The 19,137-nt window shown below is 40.4% G+C and overlaps 1 protein-coding gene across 1 annotated transcript in view; it reads right to left on the bottom strand.

Moving 5' to 3' along the window:
- The window catches only part of LOC126259815 (uncharacterized), a 163,455-nt gene extending 148,475 nt beyond the window's left edge, over window positions 1-14,980 (bottom strand). Inside the window, exon 1 of the mRNA XM_049956853.1 lies at window positions 14,856-14,980. Within this exon, the coding sequence (XP_049812810.1) occupies window positions 14,856-14,975 (120 nt within the window). The 5' untranslated portion in view covers window positions 14,976-14,980. The remainder of the gene's footprint in view (window positions 1-14,855) is intronic.
- Window positions 14,981-19,137: the final 4,157 nt, after the last annotated feature.

Here is a 19,137-nt window from a genome sequence, read left to right as displayed (position 1 = left end):
AACGTTAAATGGAATGTTGCCTCATCACTAAACACTAAATGTGGAAAGAAACTGTCATCCTCTATCTTGCCAAGAACGAAATTACATAACTCCACACATTGTTGTTCGCCACCTTCATGAAGAACTTGCAGTAGCTGAATTTTGTACGCTTTCATGTGTAAACATCGACACAACACACTCCAGATGGACATCGGGGGCATGTTCAGCTGTCAAGCTGCACAGCGATTGGAGTTCTGCAGACTCCTTGTGAAACTTTGGCAGATGTATTCAGTGTCTGTATCAGACACTTGGGAACTGCCCGGAATTTTGCCTTTACACAAACAACCTGTTTCTCGGAACTGTTCATGCCATCATCTAACGCTCTGTGCTGTAGGAGGATCCACACCATACCCAATACGAAAGTCACACTGAACAGTTATTACTAACCCACACTGTGCAACACATAGAACACAAAACACTTTCTATTGTCCCGACGCCATTTTTACTAGAACTGAAGTGGATGCACACTGTTGCTACCTAGCGGGAACCACGTAAAACTCAAGAGTTTGCTCTTCCCAACAGTACACTGTTCACGCACCTTATGTCAATTTAATGATTTGTCTCTCCCTAAGATTTGAATGATTCTAAGTACAGATGTGGCTGAACTAAGCTGTTTTAGGAGTTCCAAAAGGTGCTTTTTCCTTTTTAAATTCTCATCAATATGGACTCCTATGAATTTTGAAGTTTCCTCACCAAATATTACACTTATCATTGGTGTAGTACCCTTAAAAGTGCAGAAATGAATATGTTGCATCTTTTCAAAATTTAGTGCGAGTCCATCCACAGAAAACCAGTCAATGGTACTTTAAGGAATCTTGTTTACTATTTCTTCTGTTGTTGTATGTATGCTTGGATTGATTACAACAGTAGTGTCATCTCCAAAAAGATCTAATACTGCTTGTTGTACATTAGATGGAAGATCGCTTACATAACAGTAGCAAACGTAAGACACCCACACTCAGAACAATATCGCCATACAATTTTGGTTGAGTTACAATGTACAACTTTCTGCATTCTTTTGGTTAGATATGACATTATCCACTGTTTGGCTATATCATCAAGCCCCTAAAATTACAGTTTATCTAGGAGAACACTGTGATCCACAGAGCCTTAGATAGGTCACAGATAATGTCCGCCTGTGCTATTTTGTTATTTAATGCTTGTAAAAGTTGGTGAGTGAAAATGTAAATGGCATTCTTAGTAGAGCAACTCTTCTGCGATCCAAACTGTGATTTGCAGAGTATTACTGTTGCTCAGGTAAGATACTGTTCTAGAATACATCACTTTCTTCAAAATTTTGAAAAACTGTCAGCAGTGAAACAGGTTGATAGTTACTGACATCTCTCCTATGACCTTACTTAAAGAGAGCTCTAACAATAGCATATTTCAGTTTCTCTGGAAAAATGCCTTCAATTAGTCACGCATTACAAATTTCAAATAAGACAGGGTTTATTATATGGGAACAAATCTATAGTGCTCGATTACAAACACCATAAAATCGAAACGAGTCTCTATTTTTGAGAGAATATACAATTTTCTTCATTTCTGAAAGACAAGTTAATGATACAGTAATATGACTGAATTTCATGAGAGTGCTTTTTCAATATACTGCTGAGACCTTTCTCTGTAACTGTTTGTCTCTATACTTTCTACTATATTTGAGAAATGATTACTAAATATATTTGCTACTTGTGACTCTTCATTTATAGACCTTCCATTGAGTTCAATAATGATGTTATGCTGTTCTGTGGCTGGTCATTTCACTACATTCCGTGTATCTTCAGACTATTGACAGAATTACTGATTTCTGACATTATGTGCTTATTTCTTGATGTTTTTAATAATCTTTCTTAGAGATTTTAAGTAGTTTTTGTAGTGTGCAAACAACTGCAGGATCTCTACTTTTTCCTGCCAACATACATTTCCCTTTTCCTTTCACAAGATACTCTAATCCTTCAACTGATCCATGGTTTTTTACATGGCTGTTTAATACCCTTTCTGATTAGCTTATGTGGAAAGCCATTTTCAAATAATGATGTGAATTTATCATGAAATAGATTAAATTTGACGTTAGCTTTTGGTTCATAATAAATTTCAATCCAAATCATCTCCAGTAAACTATTCTGAAAACCTTTCTCCATGAGTGATTAATTATTCTAACTGATTTTCAGTGAGGAGTGTGTGTACTGTAAGGCTCTATTTCACCTTATGCTAACTATTTATGCATCATGATCAGAGAGTGCATTTGTTACAGGATAGACAGTTATTTTCTTGCTTTGAGCTTCACCAAAGAAAACATTATTGTAAGATCAAAATAAGGTTTCCACATCATTTTTCCTATCAGAATCCTTCAGAAAATCTAAGAGCGTGGTTTGAAAAGCTCTCAGAACAGAAATGAAAAAAAAGTACTTACATCACTGAAACTTTTTTATATTTTTCAATGTAGTCTCCTTGTAGATTAACACACTTGGTCCAACAATGTTCCAATGCCTTGATCCCACCTCAAAAGTGAGTTTCCTCCAGGCCTGCAAAACAGTCAACAACTCCAGCTATCAATTCTTCATTTGAAGTGGATCTTCGTCCACCAAGAAAAATTTTCAGTTTTGGGAAAAGATGAAGTCTGACAGAGCCATATCAGGTGAATAAGACATGAGTAGCAACAATTCATATCTTAGTTCCTGTAATTTTGCCGTGGCGACAGCACGTTTTTGATCCAGTGTCAACAGTCGCAGCACCCATCTTGCAGATAATTTTTTCATTTTTAATTCTTCAGTTAAAATGTGATATACCTTTCAGATGACCTCTGGCAAGCGTAAGCAATTTCACACACTTTCAATCAGCTATCCTCCATGATCATTTTGTGCACTTTTGCAATGATTTCTGGAGTAGTGACACATCTTGGCCGACCACTGCGCGTATCACTATCTAAGCTCTCCCGACCAAATTTAAATTCATTTATCCATTTGGCAACAGCTGAATATGAAGGAGCAGAGCCCCCAGTGTATTCTGGAAATTGGCATGCATGTCCTTTGCTTTCATACCTTTTTTTACAAAGTACTTAATCACTGCTCAAATTTCTATTTTTTCCATCTTTACAAATCACTATGAGGGAACAACAACAGAGCCATATCACTGCCACAGTACTCTTCCAAGAGCACTGACGTGGTACGTGTTTACAGCAACAGTCCAATAATATCACGTGAACAACTCGTTGCCCTAGCGCTGACCTCTCGTGGTGATTCTGAGAACTTTTCAAACCATGTTTATAAATTTATACAAATTTTGACTTTAGAATATGCAATAATTCTGGAGCTACGATTCACTATATAGTCACACACATAGAAGCCAACGCGGTGAACAGTACACACCCATTGGGAAAGTGGCAGGTACCATGAAGTTAAGCTGCCGGAGCAATAGTCCTCTGTCCAACTGCTACTCCCCATCTCTCTGTCCATCTGCTCCTTACCCTCTCTCTGTCCATCTCCTCAACCCTTCTGAGACCACCTCCCTCTGCTCCCTCTATCCCACCTCACACCCTCTACCTCCTCCTCATATCTTCTATCTCTTCCTCCCCATCTCTCTGTACTTCTCCTACTCCCCCTCTCTCTGATCATCTTTCTCCCCCCCCTCCTCCTGCCCCTCTGTCAGCCCATCTCCACATTCTCCTCTCTCGATTTATCTCCTCCTGTTTCCTTCCTCTGTCCATCTCCTCCACCCCCTCTTTCAGTCGACCTCCAGAGAAGAGGGGCACTTCCCAGACTAGCGATCAAAGCAGTTATCAAAGGAGGAGACACAGGATGGGTGGCCAGGCATGGCAGACAAACACAATACGTATCTGCTGAGGAGAAAATCGTGGTGGTAAGATAGTGGTAGCTCAGCAGCTTCTGCATGCAGACTCTCAACCAGACTATTATAAAAGGCACTATTGTTGGCCACGATGGTGGATTGTATTGCCCCAATCTAGTTTTGAATGGACAAGGGGCTGGTAAAAATGGGGGGAGGGGTCGAATCCACTCCCCAAGAAGTAACCCTGAGGACACATAGGGACCGCGTGCTGTGGGTGGCCAGGTAAGACACCTGGGATTACCAAGGAAGTTTCCTATTGAGCATGAGCATCAGGAATTTTATAGTTTCAACAAACGGAAGAGCAACAGACCCAAAATGTAAATGTGGTGGAAAAAACCAATTGCACTGCCTCACCAACTGCACTGCCTCAAATTCACAAAAACGGTTTTGTCAATGAAAAAGCAAAAGCCATTTCAATGCTCCACAAGTAGAGCTGATCAAGACGACCCTAAAAATGCCGCTCAAGGAGACAAGTCCACAAGGAACTGCAATAGATAACACAATCGTCAATAAAAAGGGAGCCGGACATGCCCGGTGGCAGACAGGCCACAATATGAATAATGGTGTCCTGTAAGGCAGAACCCACATGTGCCTTGAAAACTTGGACTTTTAAAAATTCCTGAAGGAAACCGGACATGTGGCCTCTGAAGCCCCACATATAAGACAGTACGGAGGATACCAGTCCTCCAGCATGCGTTGTAGGGTTTCTCTAAATCAAAAAACATGGTAACAGTCTGGCACATTCACAGTAAACTATTCAAGACATGGGTCAACAAAGTGACAAGATGATCAAGTGCAGAATGGCGTGCTTGAAATACACAACATACAGTGGTAAGTAAACTGCGCGACTCGAGCCACCATACCAGCTGGGCATGAATCACACACATCACCTTGAAAACACAAATGGTGAGACAAATGGGGCAATAACTAGAAGGAAGGTGTTTGTCCTTACCGAGCTTAGATTTGGTACAACAGTGGCTTCACACCAGCGTCTGGGAAATGTGCCCTCTGTCCAGATGTGATCGTACTTATGAAGGATAAAGTGTCTTAAATAGGACTTACATAGTGTATGTAGACATATTATCTATGGAGAGTATAGAATTTGAGAAGTAGAGGAGGACTATAGGTATTGAATGATGAATTAAAAAGTGAATGCGAAGTGTAAAATAGATATGCATCGTTACCATAGAATTCATAATTATAGTATACATAGAAACGTGTACTAGGGTAATGAACTGTGAAGCCTACTCAGAATGGATAAGGGGGGGCATAACCGGCATTTGCTTAGTATATAGGGCAGGTGTACCTACATGGAGATAGGACGACCTGTGGCCTAAAAAACAAGGATGTTTTATTAGGGGCATACCTTACAGAATGGAAAGAGGATGTGCTCTCATAAGGTCAACTCACAAGCAAGGTATAGGTACTGATCCTAGGAGAAGGGGACAGTATCGTGACAGAAGCCACAAATTTTATAGGGGTTATTCTGGAAAGTTTGAGTTCTATGCACAACTAGCATTATTAGGTTTCATGAAAGTTTGCGAGGATCAAAAGAACACTTTCATTTTGCCCAGAGTTCCTCCAAGTTACAAAAAATAGTAAGAATAGTACATACTAAGGAAAGGAAGTACAAAAGATGAGAACAGAAAATACATTACTCTGGAATTTATGATTGGAAATAAAGGAGGAGCCTTCACAATTCCTAAATACTAGTGAAGAGCTGACTAAAACCTCGAGTGAATGATCAAGGCTTAGTATTAAAGTAGGATGAGAGAGACTAGCGAAGTAGTAAGCAAAAGATTATTCATGGTTACTGAAAGAAAAGAAATATATACTGTTAAAATATGAAATTGTTACTATCTGTGATATTATTTACATAATGATTATGTATAAAATATTGCATGTTCGATCTGAGGGGAGGGATGTGTAGTGTTTTGAGAATTTCTCCATAAATTCTAGAACCACTCAGCCTTCTACCGTCTCAAACACACGATATTTTAGATATGAGTGTGAGAAAGCGGAATCCTACCTACAGCACGTCACATGTCTGTGTGTACAGGTTTAAATTCAGTCGCAGGAAGAATGTAGACACAGCGGTCAAACGGCACCAACAAGTACCTGTCTGGTAGTCCACGGATGTTTTGAGTGCATACGAGGGGACCATGGAGTATTTATGTAACTCTGTGATAATAGTGTCAATGGCTACTGTTAGTGAAAAAAGAACTCTTAAAAAACCCTTATTCCAGCCTTGCTAGAGGCAAGACATATTTCATGAATCCTGTGATATAGAGTTATGGTTATTACGCCAACTCTTTTGTGGGTGTAATTAGATTTGTTTCTGATGTGAGGCGATACGAGTGACTTACAAGCAGTCAGATGTTTATGTGAGAAGGGAGAAGTTTGTTCTGTATGAAGTTTTAATATATCGTTAGTTGATGAAAAGTAACCTTCAAGTATCTACTTATTTCACAAGTAGAGGAAGAATTTTAAATATTCCTGTACCTAGCATCACTCATCGGAGAAGAAATTTAAAGAGACTCCAGAAGCCAGCGAAGAAGATCAGCTGCAGACAAGTAAGTCATCTCCTAAAAGGAGTGGAAGTTAGTATATCTACTTCACACTTCAATCATTGTCCAAAGCATTAGAGTGTAACATCACGAAGCAATGTGAAATGGAAAGAGCAAGCAAGGACTGCGGTACAAAGCACAAATGGTTGATTTTGGATAATTGGGATAATTTTAGGGAAGTGTGGTTCATCTGTAAATGACACTGTATATAGGACACCAGTGTGACCTATTCTTTAGTACTACTAAAGTGTTTGGGATCAGCACCAGGTTGGATTGAAAGAAGACACTGAAGCAATTTAGAGGTTATCAGAACCAGCATTTGAAGCTGACTGCAAAACAATCCTACTGCTGCCAACATACGTAGGGAGCACAAAGCAAGATACAAGAAATTGTAGCTCATGTGGAGGCCTACAGACAGTCATTTTTCCCCCGCTCTATCTGCATGTGGAACAGGAAAGGAAATTACCATTTATGGTATGGGGCACCCTTCGCTACGCAGTGTACAGCGGCTTGCAGAGTATGTCAGAGTATGTATGTAGATGTAGACAATAACATGCCTTGCAAACACATCCCCATCAAATAATTAAACTGCTAGAGCATGCCACCTCTTCACACACCGCACTCTCTGCAACAATGTATCATTTCCACTCCAAAACAAACACATCGCATCTCAATGATGTCACACAACACATCGCGGCACAGTGCAACTACGTCATAGGTCAAAGCAGACAGGTGGTATCCTACGATGTAGAATACCCACATTTTTAATCTGCCTATCTGCAAGCTGCTGTTTGAGATTGTTGACAAAATGTCTCAGGAAAACTTACACAGCTGAGGTATTGTACTGCATGTGATAAGATACACAGCACACATTCAGAGATTTTACAGAATCGTACACATTTGCAGTAAACTACAAATGGATACACGGTTGACTGAGAATTACACCAGTGATTCCCAACTTGTATTAGGAAACTATAATTTTCAGTAAAGTCTCAAATTTTTCTCTCCTTTCCTGCTACTCGCCCATCTCTGGCTGCCACCCCACCTTCCACGATGACCCACACCTGTTCAGTTTCTGCCAATCCTTAGCCCTCACCAACATAGTCCTGCAAAACCATGTTAACCAAGCCCAAATCTCCTTCCGTACCTTCTCTCCATCCACAAAATTCTACTGCTATGTAATCCCAAATTACTGGAACTCTTGCCCTGCAGGAATGTGAGCAACATGCACAACGCCACCTCAAAAAGCTCTCTACCCTTCTCACTTCCTACGCCCACTTTGGAGTACCACTGTCCACCATCTCTACAGCACCACCAAACCTCCCCCACATAGCTGACAAACCCTGACTCGCAGACCTACTACACTCACCCCGACCTCAAAAACTCCCTCCCACTACCTCACAGAATCCAGAACATAAACAGACCCACAACACAGTAATGAACCTTTCCTCCAGAAAGAATCTTGAGCCCCATGTCAGTCCTTTCCAGAGACCAAATCTTTTGCCTCACTCTCAAATTCAATCATGCAGGACTTGTGAAAGACCTTTTCTTCTCCCAGTCGCTACAATGGTAACACTTTTTTGCCACCAACCCTACCAGACTCAACTAAAGACCAATACTGAACCTTGCCTAAAGGATTCCAAACCAACAACCTCCTTCCTAGTCGCCATGACCAACTCCTCTCGTCGCCTGACCAACTCCAACGTCCTCTCCCACAATTGCTTCTCCTTCGAAGGCATTACCTACAAACAAATCCATGGTACGGCTATGGGCACCCGCATGGCACAATCTTATGCCAACCTACGCATGGGCCATCTGGAAGAATCGTTACAGTACACCCAGAATCCTAAACCCCTCACCTGGTTCAGGTTCATTGATGACATCTTTGCTATCTGGATTGAAAGTGAGGACACCCAATCCACATTCCTCCAGAACCTCAACAATTTGTCCCCCATTTGCTTCACCTGATACTACTCAACCCAACATGCCACCTTTCTAGATGTTTACCTCCACCTCAAAGATGGCTGTATCAGTACCTCCGTCCACATCAAACCTACGAACCACCAGCAATACCTCCACATCGACAGCTGCCACCTGTTCCATACCAAGAAGTCCCTTCCATACAGCCTAACCACCCGCGGTCGTTACATTTGCAGTGACGAGCAGTCCCTTTCGAAATATACCGAGGGCCTCACTGAAGCCTTTATAGACCGTGATTATCCTCCCAACCTTGTGCAAAAACAAGTATCTTGTGCCTTATCTTTCCAGTCACCAACCACCTCCCAAAGTTTCACCATCTGGTCATAGGGGAGCATTCCCTCTCATAACTCAGTACCACCGAGGACTGGAGCAACTGAATTACATTCTCTGCCAGAGTTTTGATTACCTCTTGTTGTGCCGTGAAATGAGAAATATCCTGCCCACTATTCTTTCCACCCTTCCCACAGTGGTATTACGCCATCCACCGAGCCTACACAATGTACTCATTCATCCCAGCACAACCTCTACTCCCAAGCCCTTACCTCATGGCTCATATCCCTGTAATAGAACTAGATGCAAGACATGTCCCATACATCCTCCCACCACCACCTACTCCAGTCTATTCACTGATATCACCTATCCCACCAAAGTCAGAGCTAAATGTGAAACCAGTCATGTGGTCTACAAGCTAAGCTGCAACCTTGTGCTGCATCCTCTGTAGTCATGACAACAAACAAGCTGTCTGTCTGCATGAATGGCCACCGAAAACTGTGGCCAAGAAGCAAGTGGACCACTCTATTGCTGAACACGCATCCGAACATGATATCCTTCATTTCAATGACTGCTTCACAGTCTGCACCACATGGATCCTTCCCATCAACACCAGCTTTTCTGAATTGCGCAGGTGGGAACTTTCCCTGTAGCACATCCTACATTCCTGTAATCCTCCTGGGCTCAACCTTTGTTAGTCACTGTTCTCACCCATCCAGCCCCTTCCCTGTTCCCATTCCAGCACTACACAGCCATCATTCCACCACTACACACAGCCTTTTTATTTCTCTCCTTTTCCACTACTCCCCCCTCCCCTCCCCACCTCTCCCTTGTGCTCCGTCCAACCTGCATCACTTCACAGTCCATCACCCCCACCATACCATCCCTCCTCTTCCTTGCCCCAGCCTCCTCCTAACCCCTCCCCCTCCCCCTCCCCCCACCAAGTTGTCACTCCCATCATGCACTGGTGCTGAAGCTTCCCGTGTGGTTTCAGTAACCTGAGACTGCAGTCGTGTGTGAGTTGCGTTTGTGTGCGTGTTTTGTTGACGAAGGCCTTAATCGCTGAAAGCTTTAAGTGTGAGTGTCTTTTTGTTGGGCCTATCTGCCACTCGGCATCTCCACTATATGGTGAGCAGCATAGTGTTACTTTTCATCTCGGATTTTCCATTGTTTGAAGAGTGTAATTTTGCCATTTATTGGTGCTGCTGCATATTATAAACCGTCTCGGTTAAATATCATCATCTTTCAGATCCATCTAAATTTTTGTCCTATGGATTTTTGTACAGTATCCTTCCCAGGATATTGGACACACACACACACACACACACACACACACACACACACACACACACACACACACACACACACCTTACATCTACACTCTGCAAAACACCATGAGGTGCATGGCAAACGGTACATGCCATTGTAACAGTTATTAGGATTTCTTCCTGTTACATTCATGTATGGAGTGTGGGAAGAATGATTGGTTGAATGGCTCTGTGCATGCAGTAATTACTCTAATCTTATCCTCATGGTCCCTATGTGAGCGAAACATAGTGGATTTTAGTATATTCCTAGAGTCAACATTTAAAGTTCGTTCTTGAAACTTCGTTAACAGACTTTCTTGGGCTAGTTTATGGCAATCTTCAAGAGTCTTCCAGTTAAGTTCCTTCAGTATCTCTGTGACACTCTCCCACAAATCATACAAACCTGTAGCCATTTGAGCTGCCCTTCTCTGTATACGTCCAATATCCCAAACTTTTGTCCTATCTGGTATGGGTCCCACACACTTGAGCAATATTCTAGAACTGGTTGCTTGAGTGATTTGTAAGCAATCTCTTTTGCAGAGTAATTGCACTTCCCAGCATTCTACCAATAAACTGAAGTCTGACACCTGCTTTACCCACAACTGAACCTATGTGAACATTCCATTTCATATCCCTACAAATGATACACCCAGGTGTTTGTACAAGTTGGCCAACTTCAACAGTGACTCATTGATTATTCTCACTGGTATTACAGTCATACAATACTATGTTTTTGTTTTGTTTTGTAAAGTGCAAAATTTTACATTTATGAACATTTAGAGCAAGTTGCCAATCCCTGCATCATGTTGAAATCTTATCAAGATCTGACTGAATATTTATACAGCTTCTCTCAGATAGTACTTCATTATAGATAATTGCATGCTCTGCAAAAAGTCTTGGGTGCAGTTTTTCGTTCAAGGGATATACAATAGCTTATAATTAGAAGACTGGATAACACAGCCGCAAATTCACTATAGAATATGACAGGGATTTCATCAACACCTGGAGCTCTCAATTTCAGTTCCTGTCGCATTCACTAGGGACTGAACACTAACTCTGGTGCCACTAACAGCATTTACATACAACCAGAATTTCTTTGGGTTCTGAGAAAGATCATTTGACAGTATTCTGCTACAGAAGTCATTGCACCTTTCTCTCATGACATCCAAATGCATTTCATTCAGGATATCTATCTATAGTCTTACACTTTGTTTCACACATATTATGCAGTAATCTCTGTTCCTTCAGAAGTTTATTTACAGTGACTGTATATCATGGAGGTCCCCTCCAATCCGGAGCATGGGTAACTATTCTTTTAAACTTGGGCCAGAGTTCCTTTACGTACTGGAAGTTTTAAGTTACACACTACTGATTTTTTATCTAGTCCACTGAACATATACATCTTCCTGCTTGTTTTAGTTGTCCTTCGTTGCTACAACCATATCGTGGTCACTGATACCAGTTTTGATGTGGACATCCTCAAAAATGTCAGGTGTATTTGTTGCTATTAGATTCCATATGTTTCCAGCATGAGTGAAGTTCCTGACTATCTGTTCTAGGCAGTTTTTTGAGAAGCGATGTCTTATCACGCCTACCACTAACTGCAATTGTTACAATTAATTCTTGGAGGATTAAAGTTTCCATCAATGATTACAGTATGACTGGAGAATTACTTACAAGTGAACTGAGGTTTTCTCCAAAGTTTTGTGTTACATCAGGATATGAGCCTCGAGGGCAGTGGAAGGTTCCAATTATAATTTTATGCCCACCTCTGATACTGAGTCTTGCACAAACAATCTCGCATGCAGTTTCATACAATTTCTGTTTTTAGTATTACATATCACTATTCTACAAACCAATACTACATTTCTCCATTTTGTAATTAACTCTCAAGCACAACTAAAGCTCAGCAATACTAACTGAGCACTGTCCACAACAAACAAAGTTGAGAGCATTGTTGGAAAATACAAAAACCATTTGAAAACAAGTTTCAGCACTATCTGCTGATCAATTATGAAACCGTTCCATAAAATAAGAAAAAAAAGCTGAAAATGCCTAATTAATAACCAGCTTCAAATGTAAAGAAGTCAGTGTATCCTTTTCATATTTTTGCTATCCCATCATGATATTTCCATTATTTGAAATTTTATTTTTAAAACTCTTCTTTGTTTTGGGCCCTTAACTTAAAATTTTACAAAAAAATTAAATGGTCATCTGACATACCCTGCCCGAGTTATGATAGAATCAGGCATCTGAAATGCCTGATTTGATATGGATCCTAAGCATAAAATAAAGAAAAGTTTTAAAAGTACACTTTCGTACTTTATATTTGGATTTGTTTATGAAACTGTTCTTTGCATGAATCATACCTTAACAAAAGTGATAAATAACTGCTTTTATGTCCCACCTGTTTCAGTTCTGACCTACAGGGTCAACAACAAACGCATTTCAGGAACACTTTTTCAAAGAATATACATGGTTTTAATTACCAATCCCCTGCAGTGCCGAATGTGGATGGTAAGTGTAAGGGGCTTTTCAATTTTATTCTTTGTCAATGAAGAAATTGAGTTAGAATATTGCTCTTTGCACCTAAGATTGCCATCAGGTATGTAAACATTTAAGAAAAAATGAAGTTTAGATTCAATTGTCTATGTATCACTCCACAACTTCAAGGTTCACCAAATTTGATTTTTTTTCCAATGGAGTCATCTTTAAGTGAAGATAAGAACTATTAATTTCAATCCCATAAGCTTTTCACCATTATTTTTACCTAATATTATGACTAAAGACTTAACCTACACTTCACTAGCTTAAGTGTGTAATGTCTCCTTGAATAAAATTATGATATTTTTAAACATCATGAATTTCAAGAAGAGCCTGAAAACAGTGGAGGTTTCAACATTTTTCAAAATCAATCTAAATAGTGTATCCTACTTTTTAGACATCATTTCCACTTACTGGTCTATGTACTTCATGAATAAAAAATGAGGTCTGCAGATCAACTCATTACTAAGAAGTAGCTCTCTCAAAATAAGGAAATTGGTGCCCAGCTAATGAAGGGCCTTCAAAACTGAATTTCTAAAAATGGTTAGACTTAAGACAGCAATATTTGGCAGTTTTATTGTTAAGACACGTAGGTGTACCAAATACGACCCTTAAAAAGCTGGAGCTCCATAAATTTGTATGGATCTTAGTTATGTTCTTCCTCGATTACTATGTTTAACATCACAATACGTATGTTTAAGGTTTTGCCAAAGTAATTCACTGGTTATTAGCTCCTGAGGCATAATGTGTAATGGGCCCTCGATGTAAAAACTTTATTATTAAATTTCTATGAGGCAACAGGCCACCATCTTTAGGCATGGAGTTGAGTAACAGTAGTTGCATAATGCCTTTTTATGTGATGATTAGTCTGAGCAGCACAAGTGCTAGGAGACAGGGTAGGTAGTAACATCACAGCAGAGAAAGTACCCATCCAGTGCCCTCTGATTATGGAAAGGACAAATGTGACCATGATGTGGCAAAGTAAACCCTCCCTTAAATTGCAGGCATGGGTGCAAGTCATTAACCATGCCTGAATTTGAGCCAACACCAAGTGTTTAGTGAAATAATTTACCCAGCTATCTGTTGAATCCTAAATGCCAATAGCATTTACTCCCAAATTTTCCTGACAGATTGTGCCGTATCCCCATTGATTAGTTTATTAGCAACAGATATGTAGTGCTTTCTTAATGATGGCCTACCAATAGGACAAAAGAATTTTTGTATTTCAAGACATCTCGTGTACTCTAAGACATTGTTCAGCAACAATCTTGTGCAGTTTTCTGGTTCACCTCTGTCATCAACCAAGGTACAGCTGGACAATGTATACGATTATCCACAATGAAAAGGGGTCTATTATATTAGAGAATCCCTTAAACCAAGAAGTCCCTTACACTACTCACGATGATAGACGTTTTATTCTTTCAGCGTTTTTCGTAACTCACCATGTTACATCTGTTAAGAAACGGACACCTATTCAAAATAAACGAAATATAAGAATTTGTGATGCGCATGACTATTGTACATTCTCTCTCATGTCAGAATCAGGAAGACAACGGCTTAGTGACAAATATGGGAACCTTGCTTTGTGAGAAATTAGGCATTTCTTCGTCTGGGCTTATACAAGACATATCTTCTTATAGGCTATTATTTTTAAGCCTGATACTCATTTTCACAAAATATTCTATACTTTTAAATCAGAAATACAACGAACACGTCGTAAATAAATAAAAACGAAGTCCACTTCTTGCAGAAGTTTCTTTGGTGAAGTACGTAGAACACGACGAATCAGTGTGTTCCCAACAGCATGTGTACATTTGCTTTAACGTATGCCCATATTGATAAAATTAAATATAAAAATACCGTATGCGTAATAGAATAAATATCAACAGTGCATTAGATTCTATATATTGTCGTAATAATAGTCATTCGCTAGGTTTACGGTCGGGCTCAGGCATGTACATAATATTTAGTTTCTGTCGCGTTATGCAGCCATTCCCTTTAATAAATATGGTACAGATACCAAATCTAATTAGAAATGTAAGCACCTTTAAGATTCGGGGTGGCGAATTGTTAAATTATCTAGCGCTGTGTGACTCTCACTCTCTACCATCCACAATTTCTTCTTTTCTTCATAAATCAAACTTCTCTGACGAATGATGAAAGCTGACACATCAAATACATCACTGCTCCACTTACACTCTGGCTGTTTCTGCATTTCAGCCTTTGTTGTATATAAACAACGGATTCAATACAATGCAAATACGAAGACCTAGCCGCAATAATTGTCAACCTCGTAACTCACTTTGGCATCATCACTGGAGATGGCGTTACGTGGGCTGGCAATTGGTATCAGGTTCAATTTCTTCTTTTCTTCATATATCAAGTTTTTCTGCTCGAGGATGAACTTTGACAACTCATCCATCACACTGTCAATCCAAAATCAACATTCAAACTTTGTCGCTGACAGAACGCAAAATTTTAGTGTGCCAAAGATCACAATCAACCGCCAAAGTATTTATTCATAAACCATGTCCGTAAGCAACAGGAGCCGGGTTTAAGCCGGGATCGCACACGTATCTAAGTATAACTTCTGTCATTCCTTAGTGGCACCGTGAGCTATCGTTCAAACATGACGCCACAAATTCTACGTAGCTCCACAGCCTTCAATAAGCCGTCAACGGAAATTGTACGGGTGGGTATTAATGTCATAGTGGAGTTGTGACAAGAATTAAATACAAGGAAGACGAAACCCATTAATGTTGGATCCGAAAATAGGTTTCGCGCAGTAATAAATTAGGGGCCAGAAACACTCGAAGACGTAAATGCCGTCTGCTGTGTCAAACTAACGAACAGCTGCCATGTAAATATCATGTGGAGACACACCACTCTACCAAGATTTTAAAATCTTATTGTATTCATTGATGCAGGCATTTCACAACTAATTTTTAGTTCAACAGCTGCCACATCACATTCATGGTCTACTTCAGGAATATAATGGACAACTTACACAGTGGTTGGTGTCACAAATCACGAAGTTTATACGACTCGCCTTCTTGGTTACGTATTGAGTTCATTAATTTATTCCCCCCAATTTTTTTCAAGACAGTGGGATATATCTTTTGTTTGCTAAACATTGCGTGCATGCGCGCGAACGCCGGCACACAAACACACACACACACGCGCGCGCGAGCGCGCACACACACACACACGAACTGTGATAGGAAATTAAACACAGGTTGCTGCACCTGTAGTTCCAGAAGCTACTAAAGTGTACCTACCGACCACTCTTTTGACTCTTTTCAGTATTAAGTGAAAACACATTGAAATCGAATGGAGTACAGCCACAGTCTAATCCAGGACTAGCAAAGATTTGCACTTCTGATGGGTGCTTGCGCTCTGCGAGCGTTGTCAAGTCTCCTCAGCACACCGCCTTCCCCCATTATTGCGCCAATCCGAGCATGTGTGTGAGTGAGATGGCTATATGCCGAAGGGAAACGTAGGAAGACGTTGCTGCAGCACAGTGCGACTATTTCTAAAAGCCAAATACTCCAGCACATTTTTCTATGGGGATTTCATCGCTACCTGTAGTGCTTATTTTCACCTTTTCAGTTTTCCGCCAAAGCAATGACTTCCTGCTTAATTCAATATGTACATTACAAAATGCTGATGCAGTGAACAGAACCACAAACAGCTATACATACAGACATTTAACATTAAGTTGTGATGTTTATAAATTTATGTACAGTTTGATTTCAGACTATGTGATACATCTGGAACTACAGCTCATGATACAACCACTGGTGTCATGCAGATTAAAATCTGCTAAATCCGAACACTGGTGGGACTTTCTCAGTTTCATAACAGAAAAAATCTGTTCACACACACTTGTTGAACCAAAGATTGGACTTGACTGAGTAGTTGACGATATGTCTTTTATGGCAGCATTTTATAAGATTCTTGTAAATTTCTGGATTGCACAAACAAGTCATTGAGCTGTGTGTTACACTGTAAGTGTATTAGGACAAGTTGGAGGTAATGAGGAAGTATACTAGCAACCACAAGTGAGAATGGGCTGACATTTAAATCGAAATCTTTGAGAATTCATGTTGAAATGTATCAATTAATGAAACATAGCCAGATATATCTGATACAGAAATGGCTGCCTTGAGTTCTGGTATATGTTCCATATCATGAACTTGAAGCTGAATTTTCCATAGGATTTATTTTTGTTTTATTGCATTAATCTTGTCCACCGTTTCAGTCACCAAACATTCTTCCCTTGCATTAAAAGATTTGATTAAATGAAATAATTGGTGATGTCGACCACATAGAATTTTTCCCTTAACTCAATGTTTTTCCTAATGGTCACCTGAAGAGCCAGCATTCACTCTCGTTCATCAGAAGAGTAGTGCATCATATTGTCTTTGTGGCTGCTGTTGTAACCACATTCCAATGAATGATATTCCAGCTCATAATAGTGTGATGGCATATTAAGCACTTTCCATGCCCTTCAAACTATATAAAAAGTAAAGTAATTCTCTTTCAGCACTGGATGAGGTGGCTTCTCCACTTTTCCTTTTTTGAGCAGGTGGAATTTGTAATGCAGAACTTAAACCTAATTTAACACAACTGGTATTGTTGAAAAACTGTGAGAAGCTGGCTGCCTCACAGTGTATGGCCCACAGCCTTGCTGTTCTTGTTCCTTCTCGCCTTTCAGTCCCACTCACCGCTGCACTCTTAGCACTATGCAGGATCGCAGCTGGAACCCATGCCCTCGCAGAACATTGTTTGGCCAGGTTAGGTGTAATACATACAGTCACAACACTCTCTGCTGTGAAAGCTTTTAGTTGTTACCTTTTGACAGCTTGAGCCACACCATCGTTTCAAGTGATGAGAAAGCAAATTACTTTTCCACTTAATTAATGAAATATTTATTGTATTTTTACCTTCCAAGCATTAGCAAATTATCGAAATCCATGAATGATCTGGGAAAAAAATCTAGACACAGCTGGATCTCGCTGATTTAGGTATCTAAGCTACAACTTATTCATGGAGAAACATTTCCAAGTATCTGTATAATAGAAGCTTACTTCACTGACAGAAAGAGAATGTAAACACATATTTCAACCTCGAAAAGCGTGTGTTTCTGATGTTGTCTTTCCCTATTAAGACAGGTACTTTTGTTGACAGCTTGCAATTTTGTATGGAATCTAATAATTCACACATTCTCTCACTTCACTCGAGTAGTGCGGCTAGGCAGTATTTGGGACACTTTGCATTGTTGAAAAATTTATTCAAGGTGGCGGATCAAAGACGGCGGCCATAGATATGGATACGTCACACTGGCGTCATGGTATGAAATTCAAACTCTGGTGGGAAAGTGGGTCAGTTGGGCTAAATCCACTAATCAAACTCCACCCACCCCTCCCCCACTCCCATGACATCATCCACCACCACACAACATCTGGAAATGGCAAGGAATGGTCAGTCTCTGCCCAGCTGCCAGAAAGGAAGTTTAGATAAGTGTAGTTTATTCATTATTGTTTTTGGCTGGAAACTGACTGCGGGACTGTCCTCCTCCACACTCCAATACCCCTTGCCTCTACTTTACATCATCTCCAGCCCCCACGTTCTGCCACCACCACCACCACCACCACCACCACATTTTCAGGTCAAGTCTGTGTATATACGATCTCCTCAAAGTTTGCAAGTTGACTGTCCAAGTTCGCACTACAGACACCAAAGAGTGCTTGTAAACTGTCCCACATTCCGCCACTCCCTGTCTCCACTTTTGCCACTCCCTGTCCCCACTTTTTTCAGATCGTGTGTGTCTATCTTCACTTGAAGTTAGAAGAACGGCTGCCCTAGTTCACAATACGGATACCAGAGTGAGTTCAAACCATTCTAAAACCACCCCACACTCTACCCCCCCCCCCCCCCATTATCACTTTCTACTTGGCCTGATCTCACATTTTTCGATCTCGTGTGTGTGTCTTGGGCATCAATACCACTTGAAACTGTTCTACAGCCTCTCCACTGAGGAAAAAATCTCAGCTGTTAGTGCAAGTATTACTACATGGTCTAATTATGTAATTAGAATGCTATAGACTGTTTGGAATCGCTTTGTGTGTGCTCTCCTGAGATTCACTGCCTAAGTTTTCGCTCTCAATTCATTCATTTACAGTATTGCACCACACCCCCTGCACTGATACGTCGTTCAAAGTATTTTTTATGGAAGGATGAAAGAGCAAAACTATCATAAAAGTACATAGAGAGTTGTCTCCTTCCAATCTACATACTAATACCTGCTGGGGGTGGGACATCTTCATAATTTCACACATACCAACACACTCATACGTCGTTCAGAGTACTTGGCATGAAAGGAAGGTGTGGTGTGCGTACTGTAAGACCTTCGGTACACACATCATCAGATTATTTGACTTGTCGCTCTAACGAAGTAGGCGAGTGTCAGCAATATGTCTCATGGTCTTATCGTGGCGTGTTTATCATCTGACATTAGGTCAGACGATAGAAATGCCACTTGCACGCTTAGAGTAGCAGATTGACCGTGACCAACTTTAAAC

This window comes from Schistocerca nitens, chromosome 5 (assembly GCF_023898315.1).
Source record: "Schistocerca nitens isolate TAMUIC-IGC-003100 chromosome 5, iqSchNite1.1, whole genome shotgun sequence".
In the NCBI taxonomy this organism is placed as follows: Eukaryota; Metazoa; Arthropoda; class Insecta; order Orthoptera; family Acrididae; genus Schistocerca; species Schistocerca nitens.
The sequence above is the reverse complement of the archived record's forward strand: the minus strand, read 5'-3'. Positions and strand labels throughout refer to the sequence as shown.